The sequence below is a fragment of the Armigeres subalbatus genome, chromosome 1 (genome assembly GCF_024139115.2).
Source record: "Armigeres subalbatus isolate Guangzhou_Male chromosome 1, GZ_Asu_2, whole genome shotgun sequence".
Lineage (NCBI taxonomy): Eukaryota > Metazoa > Arthropoda > Insecta > Diptera > Culicidae > Armigeres > Armigeres subalbatus.
The window spans coordinates 25,053-48,161 of record NC_085139.1 but is presented as its reverse complement, the minus strand read 5'-3'; the positions used below and the strand labels follow the sequence as shown (position 1 = coordinate 48,161).

At 45.4% G+C, this 23,109-nt stretch overlaps 1 protein-coding gene across 3 annotated transcripts in view; it reads left to right on the top strand.

Annotated features, from left to right (window-relative positions):
• Positions 1–2,984, top strand: part of LOC134219417 (homeotic protein proboscipedia) — a 100,138-nt gene extending 97,154 nt beyond the window's left edge. For all 3 annotated transcript variants that reach the window (XM_062698158.1, XM_062698151.1, XM_062698142.1), the window contains one exon: positions 1,668–2,984. In XM_062698158.1, the coding sequence (XP_062554142.1) occupies positions 1,668–2,702 (1,035 nt within the window). In that variant the 3' untranslated portion in view covers positions 2,703–2,984. The remainder of the gene's footprint in view (positions 1–1,667) is intronic.
• Positions 2,985–23,109: the final 20,125 nt, after the last annotated feature.

The following is a 23,109-nucleotide window of genomic DNA, read 5'->3' as shown; positions in this document are numbered from 1 at the left end:
AAAAGGTCGAAAGGACAAAAGGTCAAAACAACAAAAGGTCGAAGGGACAAAATGTCGAAAAGACAAAACGTCGAAAGGGACAGAAGGTCGAAAGGACAAAAGATCGAAAGGCACAGAAGGTCGAACGGGACAAACGGTTGAAAAGGACAAAAGGTCGAAAGGGACACAAGGTTGATCAAGAACAAGTTGATAACAAGTTGGGTGTATTCCAAAAGAATTTATGAAATGCATTTAACTTTAAGCAGAAATAAAACACTCATTACATCAATCAAAGTTGAAGAATGAGCAATTTTCAAAGAAGGAGTAATTACTTTGAAACAACATTATAAATATCTAGATAGTTCTGTTAGCGAGATAAAAAGATTGTTGATTTAGGAAATGAATAAAACTTGTATTGCGCGAGACAGAGTTGTCCTATATAGTTGGCAAAAAAGTTGCTCTTTTATTTTAAACTATAAATAGCAACTGAATAAAATTCATTCAATGAGTGCAAACAATAGATGAATATCAAGGTTTTCTGAATGTCGCTTCGATCTGTCAAAATAGTGTACTCCGCAGCCACGCAGGCGCACGCATTGAAAATACACCGGCGTGTAATATACGCCGATGTATTTGATGTGCGGCGTGCACCATTTTGACAGATCGAAGTGACATTTAGAAAACTTAACATCCATCTATTAGTTATACTGAATGAATTTTATTTAATTGTTAAAAATTGTGAAAAATAAAAGAGCTGAGTTTTTGCTAACTGTGTAGGGCAACTCTGCTGGTGCTAGATTGACTCTCTCCGTTTCAGTTCCTTATCTATTACGACCCTTTTGTCCCTTTTGACCTTCTGATCTTATTGATCTTTAGTTTCTTTCGACCTTTTGTCCCGTTCGACGTTTTGTCCTTTCGACCTTTTGTCCCTTTCGACCTTTTGTCCTTTTCGACCATTTGTCCCTTCGACCTTTCGTCTTTCGACGTTTTATCTTTCGACCTTTTGTCCCTAACCCGTCGTATGTCGAATCATAAGCAAATAATGCCGGGCATCCTCATTTTCTCAAATATGCTCATATATGCCTTCAAACGGGTCTCCAGTAGCCTTGCGAGCAAAGGCGTGGGATTGAAGATTTGAAGGCGTAGAAATTGGATTTGAAGTTCAATTTACTCAATCGTCTAAGACGAGTTTAGTACTTTCCATTTAATTCCACCACTTTTTGTTATCTTTACAGATACGTGTTCCGACCTTAACTGTGAGGCCATCTTCAGTGTCTCGTACTTGACTCGACTAAGTTAGATTTGTTTTTGGAGCGAGCATATAGCCTTCACGTATACGTGGTATACAAGAAAGACAAAACTGGACTTTGTCTTAATATTTGACATTGATCGGTTAAAAGCGAATGGACTTACGTTTTTTCTATTTTAAAATGTATCCTTTTGGATGTTAACAGCATTACACTATTCATAACAATATACAATTAAACTTATAATCTGTCTTCATACCTAGACCACAATATTTGAAAAGGGCGTAATAGCTAAAAAGTAATAAATCCAGTTCTCTATGTATAACTGAGCATGTAGATGAAGAACTGGAATGATTACATTTTGTCTGTTAGGCTTTTTTCAAATGTTGATCCAGATGCCTATTTATCGGTTACTAATGTCTTCAAACAATTTTTTTTCAGCCTTCGACTACAAGGAAAAATATTTCAAGTGCAATAAAAACTACGATTTTGCCGAAAAGTCAAGAGATTTCGAAAAAAGATCAAACAAAAACAGTTTCGCATATTTCGGGATCAGGAAGAACGGTTTCAACAGAAGATTTAAGTATAAGTCATTGTAACCAAGCATCTTTCAACCATATCGGATCAAATCCAAATGTAAAAAATAGATTGCAAGCGCATATTAATTCTGAAAATCCATCTCCATCAAATACTAGTGGATACTATGGAGTTTTAAATAAACACGAGACTGTGAATAAATTAGACACTGGATATCCGTACACGAGATCAGCCTCCCATGGTCAATACATTAATCAAAACACTGCAGTCCAGAAAGCAGAGTATCCTCCGTCTATAAATATAAAAAATATTAATGTACGAATACAATCTGAGAATACGCGTTTGCAGCATCATAATGAAGGATATCCTATGCATAATTCACACTATTACAGTTCTGAGAGCACAACTTGCAATATTCCATTCAACAACTCCCAATGTTATCACAACGAATATGGACAATCTGATTTTAATGCTGGATATTATGAGCCGAAAGTTCAATCGTACTATTACGATGGGTCCACTTATCATCATCACCACCACCACAATACCGTCGGAACACATATAGTGCAATCTTCTCCATTAGAATATACAACGGAAAACACCGGAATTCTTGCTGCACATGATGTCCCGGAGAACTATAGCTTTCATCAAACGTATTACGATCCTCATTCTACGAATATTCCATTTCATCATGGTCCCAACCCAGCAATGAATTCTTCAAATGTTATAGAACCCAACCACCAACACATGGGACAAGATCCTGTATATGCACAGAGTAATACTATACCTATGAGCTACGGACCAAATAGTGGAAACTTAGTTAGTAATAATGTACATTCGAACATCGTTAATCTGGAAAATTCAAATTCATCGTCCGACTTTAATTTTTTGAGTAATTTGGCAAACGATTTTGCACCAGAGTATTATCAATTAAGTTAATACACAGATGTAGTATCGTTTTTATTGTGTACAGATAATTATCAATTGTGCATCACAAGCAAAACATCGCAGTTTATTAAATATATTTTGTATTTAAATCATAGCCTAAACTTCAATGTCCATTGTAGCTTTAATATTCTGTTGACAAATATTATCATCACCAACTCATGCTTACGTTTGATGAAGACTTGGAGCAAAACTAAATGTTTTTGTTATTATGTTAACTGAATTAACTATAGATAACTACTCTATGCAGATAACATGTAGATAAACAAATAAAAATGTGAAATTATTTTGTTAAGATATCACAATTTTTCCCTTTTTACCCTTCTACTGTGCTTGAACCACAGAGCCTACAACATACGGATGCTGTATTCAACGCAGATTATTAGAAATTTTCTTCTTCTTTTTCTATATATAAAAATGAGATTATATTTCGTTCGAGGCAATATAACTCACGAACGAATGAACCGATTTGCAAGATTTCCTCACCAAGCGATCCGTCTTGATATCAGCTGTGTTTATATATAATAAGGTACCCCGGGGCAAGTGGGACCTAAAAAACGCTAGTTCAGCAAAATTGTTAACGCATACTTAGAAAACAAGATATTTCACAACATAAACCACGGATACATCATCATATGCTTTCGTTGTTGAAGTGTAGAAGTGTTGAAGTGAAGAAATTCACCTGTAGGACCCACTTACCCCTTCAAATGGGGCAAGTGGGACCTATTCATTTTTATACTGTCGAACTAAACTAATTAAAGGAATATATAATGTTCATATTATATCTGAGTCGTAGTATTTTTGGATCATGAATGGAGGATTGTTGCTTCTCGGATCTTTGTTTTTGCTACAAGGAAGGGATTATAATTTTAGTAGATATGAACACAAGACAACAGCCGATTTACTGTTTAATTGGCTCTTGTCTTGTTTTTCATTAGGTTACTTTTGTACTTTTGTACCTTTTGTAGTTTTCGGTGGAAAGGATAAGCAAATCTTTATTCACCATTCGAGTGAATTTTTCTGTGTTTAGAACACAGATTATTACATGAATCAGTACTTCAAAAGAAACGTTTTCGTTCAGGCGATGCACAGTGTTGTAAATTTGTAATATAACGAAATTGTCAATTTATGTGTTGAGCACTTTATTTATCTGAAAATCTGTAAATTTGATGCGAAATTTGAAAATTACAACCCACAAGACAAAATCTGTTGACCTATCGTAGAACAAATAGATTATTTGCACTGTAAACGGAAAATATCGTTATAACTATATTGCTCTTTTTAATGCGGGAGATAATTTTTAGAATGAAAAATACACATTTGTTAATTAACTGTTCAATACTATTTAACAATGAAACCAACGATATGAAACTGCATCTGATTCAGATCCATATGATATATGAGTGTCGAAGTTATTTTTCACTAGACAACGATTTAAAAACAGTTAAAATTGCTCTATCGAAATTGTTGTTCAAATATGTCCCATTTGCCCCATGTATGTTAAAACTAAGGGCAAGTGAAAATTTTAAATTTTGGTTTTAATTAAAACTTATAAATCGTTTTTGATGTCACACAATTATTTAATTGCTCAAACTATTTACCTTCCACATCAATGATAAATTTAGAAACGGCTATTCTGTTGGAAATCCATTGAATTAAAATAAAAGTAATAGCTTTTCCCGGTAGTTTAAAGTCATGACCAAGCAATAGCATTAGCGTGGTGCCTCAAATGGTTTTGATTCCAAATATTTTTGTGTCGGCTGTATTCGTTGATAGTCCTGCTTCATCTATCTAGAAGATTGTTACCATTAAAAACGTTTATCGATTGATCGGCAGCCATAGTACCCACTTACCCCGAATTTTCACTTGCCCCGGGGTACCTTACTAGTCGACCCGGCAGACGTTGTCCTGCATAGTAGGAGAAAATGCGCATTGTGCACTACCCATACGAAATTTCCATACGAATCTGTATTTTAGATTTTCACGATTAACTCAACTTTACTAATCATTTTTGCATGAGGAAAAATCATATAAACCCGTCGGAAACTATAACGAACGTAGCTGCTGAAAGAATGAAGAAAATCCATCCAGTGGTTTTCGAGTTATGCGGACCATTTCATTTTATTATATAGAGAAATGATTTGAGCATTGTGACAGGGAAAGTTGAAAAATTGTCCAAATACAACGGTTCCATGATTTCTGAAGCATGCTATCAAGCTCGAACTGAAATCGGTCTAGAGTGCGACGCTGCAATTGACGAAATGGTTGGCAGATCGAAAATAATACCTTAGCGAGGTCGGACAGGTTTGCCTAGTTAATCATAAAGTTGAATTAATCATTAGTTAGTGAGTAGCCATAGAGCAAGTAAATACAGTGCGTGTTTTAGTTGTCGGGAAAGTTGTAAAATATCTATCTTGTGTTCGGTGGCCCATGCGCATGTATTGCGCTTTGCTCCGGTCGAAATAAGCGTGATCTTAAATAGTTTGCAGTAGCAACCGAGCAAGTAAGTACAGTGCGATCCGTCTTGGGATCAGCTGTGTTTATATTTACTATGATTTGATGAGTTTGACGAGGAAAGTTGAATGTTATGGCCATGATTTCTGAAGCTCGAACTGAAATCAATCCAGAGTGCGACACTGCAATTAATGCAATTAATGAAATGATTGACAGATCGAAAATAATACCTGAGCGAGTTTGGACAGGTTTGCCTAGTTAATCATAAAGTTGAATTAATCATTAGTTAGTGAGTAGCCATCGAGCAAGTAAATGCAGTGCGTGTTTTAGTCGTCGGGAAAGTAGTAAAATAGGTATCTATCTTGTGTTCGATGGCTCATGCGTATGTATTGCGCTTTGCTCCGGTCGAAAAAAAAGCGCGATCGTCAATAGTTTGCAGTAGCCATCGAGCAAGTAAGTGCAGTGCGTGTTTTAGTCGTCGCGATGATGGTAAATTATCTTTGCTCCGCATCGCCCTCCGAAGTGAATCCAGATAAATTATCCTTTGTATCCTATCCCAAAACAATCGTGAAGATGCAGAGGTCTCTAGTAGCAACGAGGGTCGTACTAACAATCCTACCCTTCCTAAATGACCGTAAGGACGTGGCCGGCGCTATTATTGTCTTTAAATATTTGAGCTCCCGAAACGTGAACATTGAGAATGGGTGTGAAATTGTGTTTTCTGTACAATTTCGCAAGTTTAGTCAATCACGGAGTAGCAACTACGAATTGTGCGGTCATAATGCTCATGCTCAAAAGTTGAATTAATCATTAGTTAGTAATTCAATCAGTATTCATGAATTAAAATTGTGTAACCTGCATCTGTGCCTGGAAATCACCCATTACGCAGTACAGCACTCGGCGTACAGCACACATGCACCCAAGAAGCCCACGGTCTAACAAACGACAACGAATGATAAGCCACGCCCAGTTGGCCATCATTCTCAAAATCAGCACACGCAACCCAGGCATCTGTCAACTATTTAAGAAGTGTCAGTCAAGAATTTCATTCATGCGCACATTGTCGCGTGCGGTTTTCAGCCCCGACATGGGTGACACGACGACCAACTCGGTCGCGATCAGCACATCGAAGCGTACCGCGAGTGACGACGAGGAAGCGGTAAGCAATGCAACAAAGAAGATGCTATCGAATAACGCCTACTACGGCTTAAAGGATGGCGATGCCGAAAAAAGACACGCCAAATCTGTTGCCAGCCATTCGAGACATGATCTCGAACAAGTACCTCCTTGGCACTTTTCGGTTGCTCAGAGGGGGTGAAGTATCCAACAAGGCCTCATTCGATTTCGTGGTGCAGTATATAATGAGGAAGGAATGGGAGTACTACACCCACGACTTCCCCGGTACTAAACTACTAAAAATAGTGCTCCGCGGTCTCGACGATATGGAGGAGCAGGAGCTCCCCAGACAACCACACATCGCATAAGAATGCACGATCAAAATCGTTTACCGATCCAAGTTTCATCAGATTCGCATTGTTGTGCAAAGCTCATCAGTTTATTTATAAATTTTCCCGCACAGTAGGCTATTTTACGAGTTTATTCCAGCTTCATTTGTTGACATCGCATATTCCTGCAATCAAACTCACATGAAATCGGATTATCTGTCAAACAGAGTTTGTTATCACAAACTACATCGCAATGCATAACGAACAAACTCGCATAAAAATCGTGCACATCGCATACACTTCCGTGCAACGTCGGATAAGAAATACACTTATATCGCCTCCACTTTTGTACGTAAAAAGTGTTTTCGCGACTGGTAAGCGATGAAATTTGTGCGCATAGGCATCGCATAACAGAAAAACAATTCTATTATGCATGCATTCTGGTTGTCTGGGTCGTTGAGGAGTTGAAACGTTACGGACTGCAACCAGTAGCGGTTCACAAAAACGCGTGGCACGATAAAAACCGCAGGTACCGTGACCAACTGTACCTCGTCCATCTCGAGCATATCGCGACGTCACGCAGTGAATGAACTGTTTTGAGTTGGCCACGGTATCCGAATTCCAGGGGAGGAGGTTTGGCCATCGCGCTGAGAAGCAACATCAATTGTCGTCTGCTACCAAGTCTCCAGCTCAAGTTCATCGAGGCCGTTGGGATAGAAGTTACTACTTCCGTCGGCGTCATGACCCTCATCGTGGCATACTGCCCAACGCAAGCCAAGGAGACTGATGGGACATCGGCCGCCCTCCGCAGTGACATCGTCAAACTAACGCGGCGCCAAGGGCAATCGGAGCAATCGAAACGGCATGATATGGAGTAGCGATCTAGAAGAAGGCCATTACACCATCTTGAACCCGGACTCACCCACCCGTTTGAGCAGACCCGGGGTACATTCGACGCCCAATCTGTTCATCACGAACATGGATAACCAAATATCGCAGCCGGTTGTCTATCAGGAACTGAGGTCCGATCACTATCCGGTGATGGCCGAAATCTGCTCTTCGATCAACCGACACCAACTCTCCAGAAGAAACTATCATCGAGTGAACTGGCAGCGGTTCCAGCAGTGAGTCGACAACACCATCGATTACGAGGTGCGTCCGGAGACGCCAGAAAGTATCGACCGCCAGATGTGCGCCATCGAAGAGGCAATCTCGATGGCCAGAGAGCAGCCTGTCTCCACGGCTAGTAAGGTAAGCAACTCCCTAACCATCGACACTCTCACCAAAGATCTCATTCGTCTTCGCAAAGTGGTTCGCAGACAGTATCAACGTACTGGGCTGCCTGCACTCAAAACCCGTTGCAATCGCATCACTAAAATCATCAAAGCCAGAATGGTGGACCTTAGAAATAATGATTATCAAAAACTATTTGTCGGAAAGGACATTCTGGGTCACACTCAGCGGAGCGACTTCCGTTGCGCACGGCATCATCGCAGGCATCCCCCAGGGCAGTATCTTCGGCCCCCTGTTGTTCAACCTGTTTACCTCCGACATGCCAGTACTTCCTGAAGACGGCATTTTGTCACTGTTCACAGATGACACCTCGATCGTCTATAAGGGATGAGTGATCAAAGTCCTTGTGGCTAAGCTCCAACGTGGCCTGGATGTCCTGACAAGCTACCTCACCAGCTGGAAGATTTGTATCAACGCGGTGATGACCCAGGCCAACATCTTCCCCCACTCCAAATCCCCCAGATTTGTCCCGCCTGGGGATTGAAAATTCACCCTTAATGGCACATCAATGGAATGGGCCGATACTGCTGACTACCTTGGCTTGACCCTCGACAGCAAGCTTATTTTCCGGCAACAAGTTGACTAGACGGTGACAAAGTGTAGCGTTATGCTAAAACTACTGTACCCTTCGATCAACCGCCGGTCATCATAAGGAAGGAATAAGCTTGCTGTCTACAAGCAAATCATCCTCCCTGTGATCGACGGCTTTCCGGTCTGTGAGAGCTGCGCCAATACCCATCATCTGAAACTCCTGCGAGTACAGAACAAATTCATGTGGATGATTTTGAACACCCCTCCCAGGACTCGAAATGCTGAGGTCCATCGTCTGGCCGAGATGAAAACACTCGATGAACGCTTTGAGATGTCGAAGGAGAAGTACAGGGTCCGTTGCCAATCCTCGGAGCAACCCATAATTCGGGATTTGTTCCCAAGTTAGGTCATCAAATTTTGTAAATAGTAGTTTAAGTGTAGTGTACGCAGAGAACCACTGTTTCGTGTGTACACAAGTGTTTTCGCCAGCTCGTGGTCAAATCGTTTTTCCGAGTGAACTTAGCGATAATTAATAGTGAGTGGTAGCGCTAAAGCTTTTTCTGTCGCTGCTATTCAATATTAAAAACAAGTGTACAAGTGAGAAACAGTGAAATAAGTGTATTTTCCTCATTAATTAAAATAGAGGAATGAAAACGAGAAAAGAAAACGGCCATCATAAATGACGAAGATGACTTGCATCAAAACTGTCAGTAAATGGGTGCATACAATAATCACATACAAGTACTTTTATACAACCCACAGTCTGAACTTGTATGGATTCAGTGTTGCATACACTAATCACATACTAGTACTTACATACAACTTACAAACTGAACTTGCATCAAACAGTGTTGCAAGTTTTACAGATATTCCGAAAACAAAAATAACGAATCTAAATATGAAATAAAAATTGAAATTCGTATTTATTTTTGAAAATGAAAAAAGGTTAAATCAAATGATTAACATAATTAAATTTTAATTTTTTTTTTTTTTTTTTTTTTTATCTTTATTATAGAGGTTTGCAGCCCTAGGCTGGCTCACCTCTTATCGTAAAAAAATTATACATACAATTCATTTCACATAGATATTTGTTGTTTGGATTCTTTTCCAAAAGGCCCAGAGGGGTGCCTTGGCAAGTTTTTTCTTTTTGGTTTTAGCGGTCCAGAAAGGTACCGTAGCAAAATTTTATATTCTAGTTTAAAGGGAAAATTTGTTATTCTAGGGTTTTGAGCAGGAGCATTCTGGTTCCAGTGGGTGGTGCGTTTTCAGAGTGGGTGTCCTATTTCATTGCTTGGTCGATTTGGCTGGGGGTTTGGATTGTGTTCCGTTGTGTAGAGAGTGGTCCGGGTACTTTGCTGAGGTCGTCGTGGATTTTTGATGTTTTCAAGTTTCGTTTTTTTTTTTTTTTTTTTTTTTATTTCTTTATTTAGGTGTTTTTTTAATTCTAGATTAAGTTCAACACCGGATGGAAAGGGGCTTGAGGAGCCCCCTTCGCGGTCCAACCAAGGGTACCGCCACGATGCCTATTTGTGTCTGATGAAAAGAGGGAAGGGTGGGCCGGAGGGGCCCCCCTTGCGTGCCAACCTAGGGCTCGCCCGTTGATGTACTTATTACTATTTTGCTTAATCTAACACATTAAAATCAAAATTATTGTAAAACGGATAAAATAAACGAGATAAAAGACACAAAGAGTAAAAAGATGATGACATTTTCACAGATAATCACGGGGGTAGCTGGGAATCCATCTAGTGGGACATCCGGGTAAGTTGACGTGCTGCTCCTCCTGGAGCATGAGCCACGTTTCTGTCCGCATCGCAGTTCGGTTTCCTGATGACGTTCCATAGTCTTGAGAGTTTTGGTGCGCTGTTCTCCGGTGTTTGTTGAAGGATGAGGGCTATGTTCAAATTCTGTCTATCTTCAGTTCGTACTTTTCAGCCTTTTCTGCCTTAACGGATCCTGTCGGATCATTCAGTCCTTTCTTAGAAAGGTTCGAATGCCAGGTGTTTGGGTGACTGGCAATTTCAGAGCCCGAATTTATCGGAGGAGCCATTTAGCTCGAAAGTGCATTTTCTTGAAAACCTTGATGAAAAGGTGGAGAAGGTTTCGAGAACATGGCAGAATGTCGTGTAGAAGGAAGGCTGAAAACTAGAAGATGAGACTGAAGCCCCCTAAGCTGAACGGTGTGTGGTTCACTTAGGGGGTGGGACTTAAATCCGAGGAAAGCCCGTTCGCCTCGACAGAGGACCCTGTTCCCGAAAGAAGGTGTTCGGGGGTCCTATAATTGATGATAAAGCCCAGCATCCTTCAAGAAGCAGAAGAGAGCTGCCGTTCTGGCTTCATCTTCGCCTAAAGCTTCCCTGATGCTGCCTGGGATCCCGTAAAGTTCCCTGGGAAATTCGAATTTAGGGCATCGACAAATTAAATGCTCCACGCTGTTCCTGACTCCGCAAAGGTCACATTGAGGTCGGAAAGGGCCACCACCAAAGTTGTGGGAGACCCTTAAATGTCCGGTCCGTAACCTCGACATGATCACCTGCTCTTTCTGGGAAGTCAGTTCCCTCCATGGACCAGTAGAGCCTTTAATCTTCCTCAAAGAAGGCATGTGGTAGTTGTTCCAAGTCCGTGCCCAGTCCTGGCCGACGACACTTTTTGTCCACTTTTTAACGTCGGCCAGCGGGACGGAGCGGGTGTAGGGAAGACCTTCGTGCCCAACGCTTGCTAAGGCATCGGCTTCTACGTTCCCTCTGATGCCACAATGGCCGGGAATCCAGGCGAAAATGGTATCGGGTGCCATACCAGTAAGGATCCCTTGGATCCACGGGTGCTTTGGGGTGTGGCTTTGGAGGGCAGCCACCACGCTGGCTGAGTCCGTAAGGATAGCGATTGGCCTGTTTGCTGGAAGGGTGGCAGCGACGAATATGGCTGCAGCTTCGGCGGAGAAGACGCTGCATTGAGGCGGTAGGCGCTCGGACCTGGCTAGGTTGGTACCGGAAACACCGAAACCTACCCCTCTGTTAGATACGGAGCCATCGGTGTACCGTACCGTATGGTTCCGAAAGCGAGTGGCCACCAGCTCGATGACCGACCTTCTTAGATCCTCGGAGTTGTCGCCTCTTCGGAAGCGCGCGGCGATGGAGCCTTCAATTTTAACGGGAGGCATCGACCAGCTTCTTGCTCCGTGCCAGTGGACCCGCGCCACTGGGGGGAGACCTGTGCCGGCCACGCTTCTGAGGATCCGGTCAGCCTCGTCGAGGAGAGGGATCCCGTAATCGCCTGATGTGACCGCAGCGTAGGAGGCTGCCTTGCAGCAGATGGCCGTGAGGACACGCTGCCGGAAAGGGGAGATCCCGGCTTCGACACAAGCTGCTTCTGCTGGCGTGGAGGGAAGGAGACCGGAAGCTAGTCGGACGTAGTTATTAAAAACTGGGGAAATCACGCTGATGAGGTCCCTTCTTGCAGCCGCGGTCAACTCTAGACCATACAGCAGGCGACTATCGATGGTGGCTTGGCCTATGTTTAGCCTGGTTTTTTTTTTTTTTAATTTCTTTATTAACGTGATTTTTTAAGGTTTGACATAAGTTCATCACGGTGTATAAAGAGAGAGAGCCGGAAGGGCTTCTCTTCGAGCCCAACCTAGGGGTCTCGCCTAATTTTAACTTGCTTTCCTTAAATCCTAATCATTAAAAAAAAAATTTTAAATGAAATTGTTTGACTAGGGTCTAACGTGGGGCTTGCTGGGTAAAAATTTGTGCTACTGTCCACTAGGTGGCTATTTTCAGTCGTATGGGTTACCAACCGGAGGGTTTAAAATCATTGAGAAAGGGGTAAATCTGATTTGTCGTGTGCGTTTGCTACCGAGATTGACAGTTGTCAGAAAGGATTCAAAACAATCTTCTCAGTTTGGGAAAAGCGTGCGGTACGTAATCCTAATGCTTCTGTCGAAAATTACTGATTTCGGCTTTTAATATTTTGTTTCGGGTTTAGCCAAGGAGAATAGGTGGAGAAACTTCCGGACGGGAAGCCGGATGATTGATTATTTGGTGAGTAAAAGCGCTGGTGTGAGAAAGTAGCAGATGTGAATTTCCTTCTGGGAAGGGACCTCGTGCCAGGCTTGAGGTTATATTCCTGTCTGTATGGTGACGTTGATCCGGTTGCCTAAAACCTCTGGAGAGGTTTGTCGCGGGTAAAACCAGTTTGGTTAGGGAAACAATGGTGGCGTTGTGTCGTGTGGATTACATTTGTGTAAAGTGTAACGTCCGGCGGAAGACGGCCGGGCTGTGCCTCGTAATTTTATTATATCGTTTGATTGGGCTAGCTTGGGAATTTTTAAATTACGGTAGAGATGGAATCGTAGAACTGTTGTTTTCTCAATTTTGGGTCTGTGGTTTTGATGTTCCAGCCGATGTGGGTGGGGAGATGTGATGTTCTGCTGCGACGTGCGGATTCAGTAGTGGGTAGGTGAACGGGGTTGATCGTTGGCCTATGACGGTATGATGGTTTTGATGGAGAAGGGTTAAAGGTGACAGTTTGGTTTGTGGAAGTGGTTTTGCTTGTGTGAAAGTCCTGAGTATTAAAGTTGATAATGATGACGTTGGGTTGGGGTACTGCATTGAAAGATTCTTCCTGATTTTGCTGCTTGTTCTTCTTGTGGATCCCTTTCGTTTCTGATTCAGCTTTTCCTTTGTCTCTTTCAGATCCGTTCCTGCTGGAGGGGCTTGGCTGACTGGCGGCTGTCGACGAGTTTCCGACGGAAAGACGGGCGCGGTATGGTTTCGATGGAGAAGCATGGTGGCTGGTGATGGCGGCGGGATGATGTACGGTCAAGGTTTTGGCGGATCAACTCCATCCATCCTATCGGAGGCTGGACCATAGTTGGTGTATACCAACAGCGTCAAGCTCCTCCTGGCGATGTGGCATCTGACGATGCACAATCCCGCAGACCGCCGTTATGGTGTTGCCACATCGGACAACCAGGGGGGCCCTTCATCAGCTTAATGCTGGTTTGGGCATTGACGTTGGCAGCCGGTGGAGTTGAAGAAGGCATACTGTCCGGTTCCATCCACGGACGGGGTGCAACAGGGCAAGTATCGTTCCAAGTGGGTCCGTTGTAATGCCAAGATAATTCATCTCCTTTCTTCCTTTTTAGGTCCTTGCTGTTGGCCAGGGGGATCCCTGAATGATCTTGGACGGAGATAGTCCATGCTTTTGGTGAGCGTTAGTTTTAAGTTATTAGTTTCAATAAGTTAGGGTAGTTGCGAGTAGGCTGCGTTTTTGTTTACCATCACGTCAGTTTTAGAGTTTCTTTAGGTTTTCTCGTTAGCTTCATTTACTGGGGGAGGTGTATTGCTTTGGGTGATGCCGGCAGGGAGTCTCATTCCGATCCCATAACTGCTTTCGGTTGAGGCCGTGTCAGCATTCCCTAGGCTACCACCACCCCCGTTTTTCACTTCCCTGTTTAGTTGTCCTTGAGATTTGCACTTGTTGTGTAGCAACCCAAGTTGTCAAGAAAACTGTAGCGTCCAGGCAAAATTGGGCAAACGAAGGCCAGCGGATAATCCCCATTCCGGTTGATTAAATCTTCCGTTTTGGGGCTTCCTGTTTTTCGGTGTGTCTCCTTTTGTTCCTTTTTGTAGAAGGTGGTAGTTTTCTTTATCTGCTGATTTGGTTTCCAAATTTTAATACATGGGTAACGTTAGGGTTTTCCAGCCGGCTAGGTCCTGAACCGGTATTGCCTAAGTGAAAACCTCATGACGATATCGAAAGCACGAAAGGATAAGCCGGACAGTTGGTAGTTGCGCTGTGGTGATACTGATTATCCGATTTTCCCGTGGCCTGTGGTGGGGTCAGAAGGAGCACCCATTCCGATTCCACCTGATTTTCGGTTGGGGTCGTCCTAACCAAGCACCAGCCATTGATGATCGGTAAACTACGTTGGTCAAAGATAGGCGGGAACAAGGCGTGGGTAGAGTTGACTCGAAGATTTACGATTTGCTGTCTTTAGAGAGAGCGTTGAGTGCCGGGGTCGGTTCCTCGATTCTGGTTGGGCGAGGGCTTCCAGTTCGGGGGCGCCCCGGCTGCTCAAATGCTCCCGGTGGCATGTTGTCCATTTTCATACGGCCTACGGTAAGGCAGGGGGGAACACCCATTCCGATTCCATCTAGCTTTCGGTTGGGGTCGCCCTAGCCTGATACCAGCCGAAGGTGATCCGGAAATACGATGATCGTAGAGTTGACACAAAGATTTGTTGTCTTTAGAGGGAGCGTTGAGTGCCGGAGTCGGTTCCCCGATTCTGGTTGGGCGAGGGCTTCCAGTTCGGGGGCGCCCCGGCTGCTCAAGTGCTCCCAGTGGTAGGTTGTCCATTTTAGTAGTTTGTTTTCATGCGGTCTATGGTAAGGCAGGGGGGAGCACCCATTCCGACTCCATCTGACTTTCGGTTGGGGTCGCCCTAGCCTAGTACCAGCCGCTGGTGATCCGGAGCTACGATGAATGGCGATGAATACGAGACAGAAGCAGGTGAAGTAGGCAAGATGGATTATGGCTTGTTGTTTTGGGCGTTGAGTGCCGAAGTCGGTTCCCTGATTCTGGTTGGGTGAGAGCTTCCAGTTCGGGGACGCCTCGGCGACTCGAGTGCTCCAGGCGGCAAATTGTCCTTTTCGTAAGGGATGAAAACGGTGAACTCAGGGTTTTCAACCGGCTAGGTCCATGGGCCGGTATTGCCTAAGTGTGTGTTGTTGTTAGCTTTTCAGATGGTCTATGGTGGAGTTAGATGGAAAAACCCATTCCGATAAAGGAACGATAAACGGGAACTGAATCAACTAGAGTTGATCTAATGTTTCAGAAATAGTTGCTTATTTGAGTGGCGTTGAGTGCCGGGTTCGATTCTCCGATTCTGATTGAACGATGCTTCCAGTTCGGGGGGCCCCGGCTATTCGGATGTTCCCGGCCGCAGGTTGATGATTGTTACCAAGTTAAGATACTAGTTACTGATTTCTATGATTTTAGATAGATTTTCAGCAAAATGATTCTTTGGTGGTTTCCAGGGTTTTCCAACCGGCTTGGTCCAGTAACCGGTATTGCCTGCGAATCGGTATCTTCATTGACTTGGTTAACAAGTTTTTAGTGGTAGATAATGAATTGTAGCTAATTCGGCTAGTGGTGTAGTCGCGGGGAGGACACCCATTCCGACTCCTATTGGCTTTCGGTAGGGGTCGCCCCGATCAATGCATCCTTCGCCGATTATTTGGAGCGAAGTATTCAGTGATCGTGTTGCTGTTGTAGATTCCTTTCTCAAGCTGCATGCGGAGATTGGAACTGTCTTCATTTATCACCAGGTTTGTTGGAGCCAATTGACCCATGAAAAAGATTTTCCTGCTCTGATTGCAATTCATGGCCAGCTGGTGGGACTTATGCCCCAGGAAAGAAACCTGGGGAGCCCGTTCGTGGCCGGGTGTAGAGATGAGTTTAATGCATTTTTAGGATGATAGACAGGGTTTTCCAGCCGGTTTGGTCCAGTAACCGGTGTTGCTCTGTGATTAGCACATCCATAGTAGCTCGAGTTAGTCGAAAATCCTTGCTCTATCTGCATGGTGATCTGTGTGACTCGTTCCGATATTATTTATTAAGTCCTGGTCAGAAAGTGGGACTTGTGTCCCAGTTTAGGAACCTGATGCAATCGTTCGGTGTTGGATTTGAGATTACGCCCTAGTGCGTGATTTCCAGTAATTACGCCAATGTCAAGTGCCGAGGTCGACCCCCCGATTCCGGTGGAACAAAACTTCCGGTTCGAGGGCGCCCGGCTACTCGAGGAAAACAATCCGTTCGTCTGACTTGTTGCGAAGGGGCACGCGTACCGCTCCCGGAAGTGCCAGTAGGAGTCCCCATTCCGTTTCCACCGGCTTACGGTTGGGGTCGTCCTGACACCCCCGGGGCCGTCGGCGTCCCACCTATCCAGGTCGGGGGAGAAGTTGTCCGTTTTCGGCAGGTTGGCCAGAAGGGATGAGGTTGATCTGGTCTGTGGTGTAGTCAGAGGGGTGCACTCATGCCGATTCCTACTAACTTTCGGTTGAGGCCGCTCCAACTAACACTGTAGCCGGAGATTATCTTTCATTTGACGTTGGTAATGAGGCGCTCGAGAGAGCGGTGATTGTTGAAGAAGGCGTCAAGTGCCGGAGTCGATCCCAGGAAGCAGGATTTCCGGTTCGGGGGCGCCCCGACTGCTCACGCGTTGCCGTCGAGCGAGAGGAGCTGCTTAGAGAAAAGCCCAGTTGTCCACCAGCGCCAGGTTGCTGGATTTGTGGGCTAAGATCGTCAACGCTTAATGCTGTTTTCGAAAGTTACAAAGTGCAAAGTTAGCCGTGGCCAAACAGTAAAATTTGAATTTCCTTGCCACCGTTTAAGATTTTTGGAATCTCATCGATTTATGTTGCCATCATCATCGATTTATGTTGCCTGGAGATCGAAACCGCTGCTTCTTGGGTGTGTTTTCAGGCTTGATCCTGGTTCGATTGGATTTGGTTGCAGGAAAAGGTTGGCAGTAATCCGACGAGCGAAAAGAACTAGCCGTGGAAATTCGGCAAATAATTTCCCAGTTGTCCACCAGGTTTAAATTCTGGATTTGCGGGAATTACGTCAGTGTGGTTGAGGTCGATAATGTCGGCAGTAGGCCAACCGAAACTAGTTTCCACCGTGTGTTTTGCTGTACTGGAGGATTCCTTTGAGTGCTGGAGAGGACGTTTCGCTCCCTGGAAAGCCGGGAGGGATCCCCATTCCGGTCCCAAAGAGCTTCCGGTTGGGGGCGACCCGACAGTCCAGGGGCCGTCGTCGTCCCAAGCAAAATCGGAGATTCAAATGTCGCTGTGTTTGGTGCCGGATGCTGCATCGGTGAAGGCGTCACATGGGAGCCTTAGCGGTGAACTAATTAACCGTTGGATTATCGCAGTAAGCCAACCGTCCGTGGAATTGTCGGAAGAAAGCCGACCGAACTGATTTGTCGACATATCTCGCTGGATTGAAGTTGGTCCTTGTAGCGCTGGGGAGGACGCATCGCTCCCGAGAAAGCCGAGAGGGATCCCCATTCCGGTCCCGAAAATGCTTCCGGTTGGGGGCGACCCGGCAGTCCCAGGGCCGTCATCGTCCCGAGCAAGGAGATATTCTGTTCTCGCGTGTAGAATGTGGCTTTGTGGAGGCCATGAAATAGCAACGGAAGGCAGGAGGTTGCGGTGTTGTAAAGCAGGATGTTACTGCTTCAGCATTTCAAAGTTCGACCCCGAGTTCGGTGTCCGTGTTGTGTAAGCTGGGGAGGGCGTATCGCTCCTGGGAACGCCAGGGGGGATCCCCATTCCGGTCCCGATAGCTTCCGGTTGGGGGCGCCCCGGCGGTTCCAGGGCCGTCACCGACCCAGGCTGCTGGTTTTGTGCTTCACGGTTTTGTACGAGGTCTGGTTTCTTCTTCTGTCGGGTTATGAGGCAATAGGTTGTTACATACTACTCGAAACCGAAGAATGCCGACTGACTCTACAGATCAGATTTGATGTAAGAGTTGGGCATCTTTGAGAAAATCGAAAAGTGCTCCAATGTTAATGCTGTCTCTGCCTAGGGTTTCTCTGATGCTGTTTGTTAGTCCATACAGGTTCCTCGGGAACTCGTATTGCGGACAGTTGCATAGAACGTGTTCTACTGAGTTGTGGACGTCACAGGAACTGCATTTTATTCTAAAAGGGCTTTTCTCATAGGAATAAGCAAATCTTACGTGGCCGGTTCTTAGTCTTGATAGTATTTGTTGATTCCTCGTAGAGGGCAGATCTTCCCACGCCGTTGCAGTGCCTTTAATTTTCCGAAGCTGGGGTACACGAGTTTGGGACCATTGTACCTCCCACGCTTCTTGGAAAGATTTAACAATCCATTTTTACTGTCCCCGAGGGGAACCGTTTCGGTGAGACGTTCTTCCACGTATCCTGTCGCCGCTAGGATATCGGCGTCCACATTGCCTGGGATGCCACAGTGTCCTGGCACCCATGCGAAAACTGTAGATGTTGGAGAGTTGGCAATAATCGATTGGATCCATGGATGGTTGGGTGAAGACGACTCTAGTGCCGAAATCACACTAGCTGAATCTGACAGGATCAGTATTGGTTTCTCAGCTGGTTGTGATATAGCAAAGAATATAGCCGCCGCTTCTGCCGAAAAGATCGACACATTCTGATTTAGGCTGAAGGAGGCTGTCATGTTTCTTCCTTTTATTCCAATGCCTGCTCCTCGGGCTGATATCGATCCGTCGGTGTACCGATGATCGTAATTGGCGTATCGAGTTTGGATGAGTTCGGTTACTGCTTGTCTTAATTTTACCGGATTATCCCCTTTGTTAAAATTGTTTTTAATTTTGTTTTGCACCTTGATAGGTGGACGTTCCCCGTAATTGTAGCGCCGTGCCAATGAACTTTGGAGATTAACGGTAGCGTTTTGTTGCAGATTACCCGTAGGAAGCTGTTTCCCTTTCTGAGTAAAAAGGTTCTTTCTTCTCCTGCTGTTTTGGCTGCAATGCTCGCCGCTTTACTCGTGATGGAAGATTGTACCCTGAGTCTGAAGGGTAATACTCCTAGTTCGGCGCATGCCGACTCCGCAGGGGTTGATGGTAAGAGGCCAGATATGATCCGAATATAGCTGTTGTATGTGGGAGCCAAGGTCTTGATGATTCTGTCCCCTCCGATACACGTGAGTTCGATTCCATATAACAGTCGACTGTCAATAATAGCTCTCCCCACTTGAAGACGGATTTTCCTGTTGTTGGTTTTGAGCGGCCTGCTGATGGTTTTCATTAGATTTACCCTGGTTTGGCAGCTTGCTTTAACCCCGTCGAAATGTTGTTGGAAAGATAAGTTCCGATCGATTTGGACCCCAAGTGTTCTCACCGTCTTTTTATTCGGGATTATTTGGCCATCGATTTTGATTGCCGGGCCGGAGAGTCGGTGTTTATATTGGCACACGTGGCCTCTAACCGATTTGGTTGCTGACATTGTGAATCCCATTGACATAGCCCATTGATGTACTGCGGTGACTGCCGTTTGCGCTCTTATTCGGTTCCTTCCTGGTGTGTCCCCGATAACTACCAGGAGAATATCGTCAGCGTATACAAATATATGTATATTGGCAGGCAGCGACTCGAACACGCTGTTCATTGCTATCAAAATAGTGTAACCGCCAACACTGACCCTTGCGGCACCCCAGTCTCTTCGTTGAAGCTTTTGGAGGAACTATTCCCGATGAAAACTTTAAAGGACCGGTTGGCCATAAAGTTACGACAGAACGCAAGAGTGTTTCCGTTGATATCCCATTTCGCCAATTGCTTCAGAACTAGTGGAGTCCAAGTTCTATTGTAAGCTTTGGCGAGGTCTAGCGAAATTAACTCCACATGCTTTCCTCGAGAGTAGGCGTCTTGTAGGACTTCTCCGAGGGCGGCAAAATATGTGTTGGTTCCATATCCCGCTCGAAAGGCGTGTTGTCTCTGGTCGATCCGCCCTTCGTGTTCCAGTTTTTCTCGTAGTCTTCTGTTAACTAGTCTTTCGAGCACTTTGGATAGACAGGACGTGAGTGATATTGGGCGAAATTTTGATACATCTCTGGAGGGTACTTTGCTTTTTGGAATAGGAATGACTGTACTCTCTCTCCATTCATCCGGGAAGGTTTGTTCGGTCCATACTTTGTTTAGCAGTTCTAACATAATGTATTTTGCATGGGTTGGCAGCTGCTTTATGAGCGGGTAGCCGACGCCATCGGGGCCCGCTGACTTCCCCTGGCTTTTGGTCAGGGCGAAGGTGAGTTCCTCCATGGAAAAAGGACGATCTAATGGTGATGGTAGTGTTTCGGCGTGTGCGGTTAGTTTCTCGATAAGGGGTAGTTCTTTGCGTGCTTTCTTCTGGAATTGCTGTGGATAGGAGCCCATTGTGACTAGTGATGCGAAGTAGTCTCCCAGTGTGTTAGCAACTTCTGTAGGTTCTGATATCGTTGAGTTTCCTAGATCCAGTGTGATGCCGGTAGTTTTCCTTTTCCCGCTAACTGCGTTCACCTTGTTCCACAGTTCGGTTGTGGATTGCGCTGGGTTGATGGAATCTAGGAAATTTTCCCAGGATGTTCTCTTGGCGTCTTGGATGATTGACCGGCATTCGGCGTGTTTTTTTCGGTAGTTTTCTGCGTAGATTTCATGGTCTGGATCGGTGGGTAGCAGCTTTCTAAGTTTTCGAAGTGCCTTTCTGCGAGCTTTGACTGCTTGGCGAGTCTCAGCTGTCCACCAACGCAAGGCTCGGCGGCCCTGCCGGGGGTTTGTCCTAGGTATCGATTGGAGCGCTGAGTTGTGGATGATCTTGGTCAACTGTTGGATGTTCGTAGGTGTGTCTCTTTCGATTTCTAAGCTAACGTTGTCTTGGAAAAGCCGCCAATCGGCTTTATCATACCGCCAGCGAGGTCTACAGCTGGGTTCTGCGATTATAACGTTACTCGTTATTTGTAGCGGGAAATGGTTGCTACCATACAAATCCGTACAGGCGGACCATTGAAAGTTGGGTATCCGTTGTTGGCTGATTGCGGTGATGTCGATTGACGTGTGAACGTGCCCGTTGAAAAAGGTTGGACTGCCGTCATTTAGTAGGGCTATATCGTTGCTCTCTAGCCAGTCCAGGATGATTCTTCCTCTAGGGTCGGCACGACCTCCACCCCATTGGGGGTGGTGCGCGTTCATGTCTCCTACAACCATATATGGACCAGGAGTGGATTTGATAAGCTTGTCCAATTTCCTTTTGAGGTCTTTTAGCGGACCGCAAGGCAGGTATAGATTGAGTAGCGTAATGTTAATGGAACCTTTAATCCTAACCCCGATCGCTGGTAAATCGGTGTCGAGTTCCAGAAAGTCGTGGGGTATTCTTTCTAGAACTCCTATCGCCACCGAATGTCGAAAGTTAGCGCCGATTTTGTGGTGCCACCGATATTTTCCGTTAAGAGTTTTCGACAATCTGTCGTCAGAGACTTTGTTCACTTCCTGCAACGCAATTGTCCAGGGTTGGCTATGGTTGGTCAGCAGCTCAAGATTGGGAAGATTATTCCAATAGCCATTTAGGTTCCATTGCAAACAGAAGTTTGTTGCAGCCGGCTGGGTTGGACGTGGGAAAACTGGCGCTGATAAGTCGATAGATGCGTTGCAGCCTTGTTGATTTGGGTTCTGGGATGAGTATCCCGGAATCGAAGAGAGAGAAGAGTTATCCGGATGAGGACCAGGCGGGAGACGACCCCTCGTGGACAGAGTCGTCCCGACAGCAGGCACAGAGGCGGGTGGAGTGGACATCGAGCTATCGGCTATTTCTTGGTATGAGTTGCTACGGCGAACGTGGTGGGACTTACGACCCAAGACCGGGCTGCGGAACTTGGGCTGCCCAAGCTCACTGGTACCGGTGCTATTTATTCTTTGGGAATAGCTGGATGGGAGGAACGGTTCAGCGTATGGTGAAAGTCGACCCGGTGGGCACGAACAAGGTGACTTACTACCCGTGACCGGTACCGTTGGTTGACCGACCACGGGCAGGGCAACCCCGACGGCAGGAAAAAAATGTTGGTTTGAGGAGGAGGCGACTCCTAATCCTGGTATGGGACCAAAGACATCGGTTAAAAATTGGTCATAAATCAGCGAACTCGTTAGCGCAGATAACGGTAAAACGTATAGTGGCGGCGTTATTCCATCAAGATTGCGACGATTGCAAGGGTGGGACTTACGACCCAAGACCGGGCTGCGGAACTTGGGCTGCCCAAGCTCCTCCAGTGGGAGGAAAGACTGGTTACTTTGTGTTTGCCGAGGTATGAAAGGCTTAGCAAGCGGTGATAGCGGGCTGGACGGGCACGAACAAGGCGGTTTACCACCCGTGATCGGTACCGCGGGTTGACCAACCACGGGCAGGGCCGCCCCGACGGCAGAAAAAAGATGGCTTGTAGATGTCGATTGGGCTCCAATTTTGAGGTTGGGGCCGAAGGCTTGACTGAGGATCCGGTCATAGATCGTTGAGTCAGAAAAAGCAGCTTTGGGTAACGAGTAGTGGGTTCTTTTACCGGTTAATGGGGCATTTGCTACTGTGTAATTCGTTGCCGATGATGACTCAGTTCCTTTTGGATAAGAGATCGACATTGTTGTTTAAAGGGTGATGAGTTACCGGTTTGCTTTCTGTTTGGTCCTCTTCTGCTGCTGCTGCAGATTTGCTGGGTCGGCTGGGGAAACGCTCGAGAGGAAGCGCTTCGCGGGGGTGCTAGAGGGAGGTAATGGTTGGTTGCTTCGTTGGGCTTTGGGTGCAGCCTTTGGTCCGTTGTCCTTTTGGAACAGAGACTTTGGGACTGCGCCCGATGATCTTTTTTTTTTTTTTTTTTTTTTATTGACTTTATTAAGGAGACTTTCAGCCCGAGGCTGGCTCGTCTCCGGCAAAAGAAAGGGGAAAGATTACATTTTATAATACAAAATTTGTTATTCTATGTTGGTTGACGGCCCGGAAGGGTGCCGTAGCTAATTAATTATTCTATTTTTTGCTTTCCAACGGGGTTGGTGCATTTTCCGTTTGGATGTCCGTGGTATGTTGCGATTTTCCGATGATAGTTCCAGCGTGGGGCAGTTTGTGTAAAGGTGTCCGTAGAAGTGTCAGGGTGGGTTTGCGG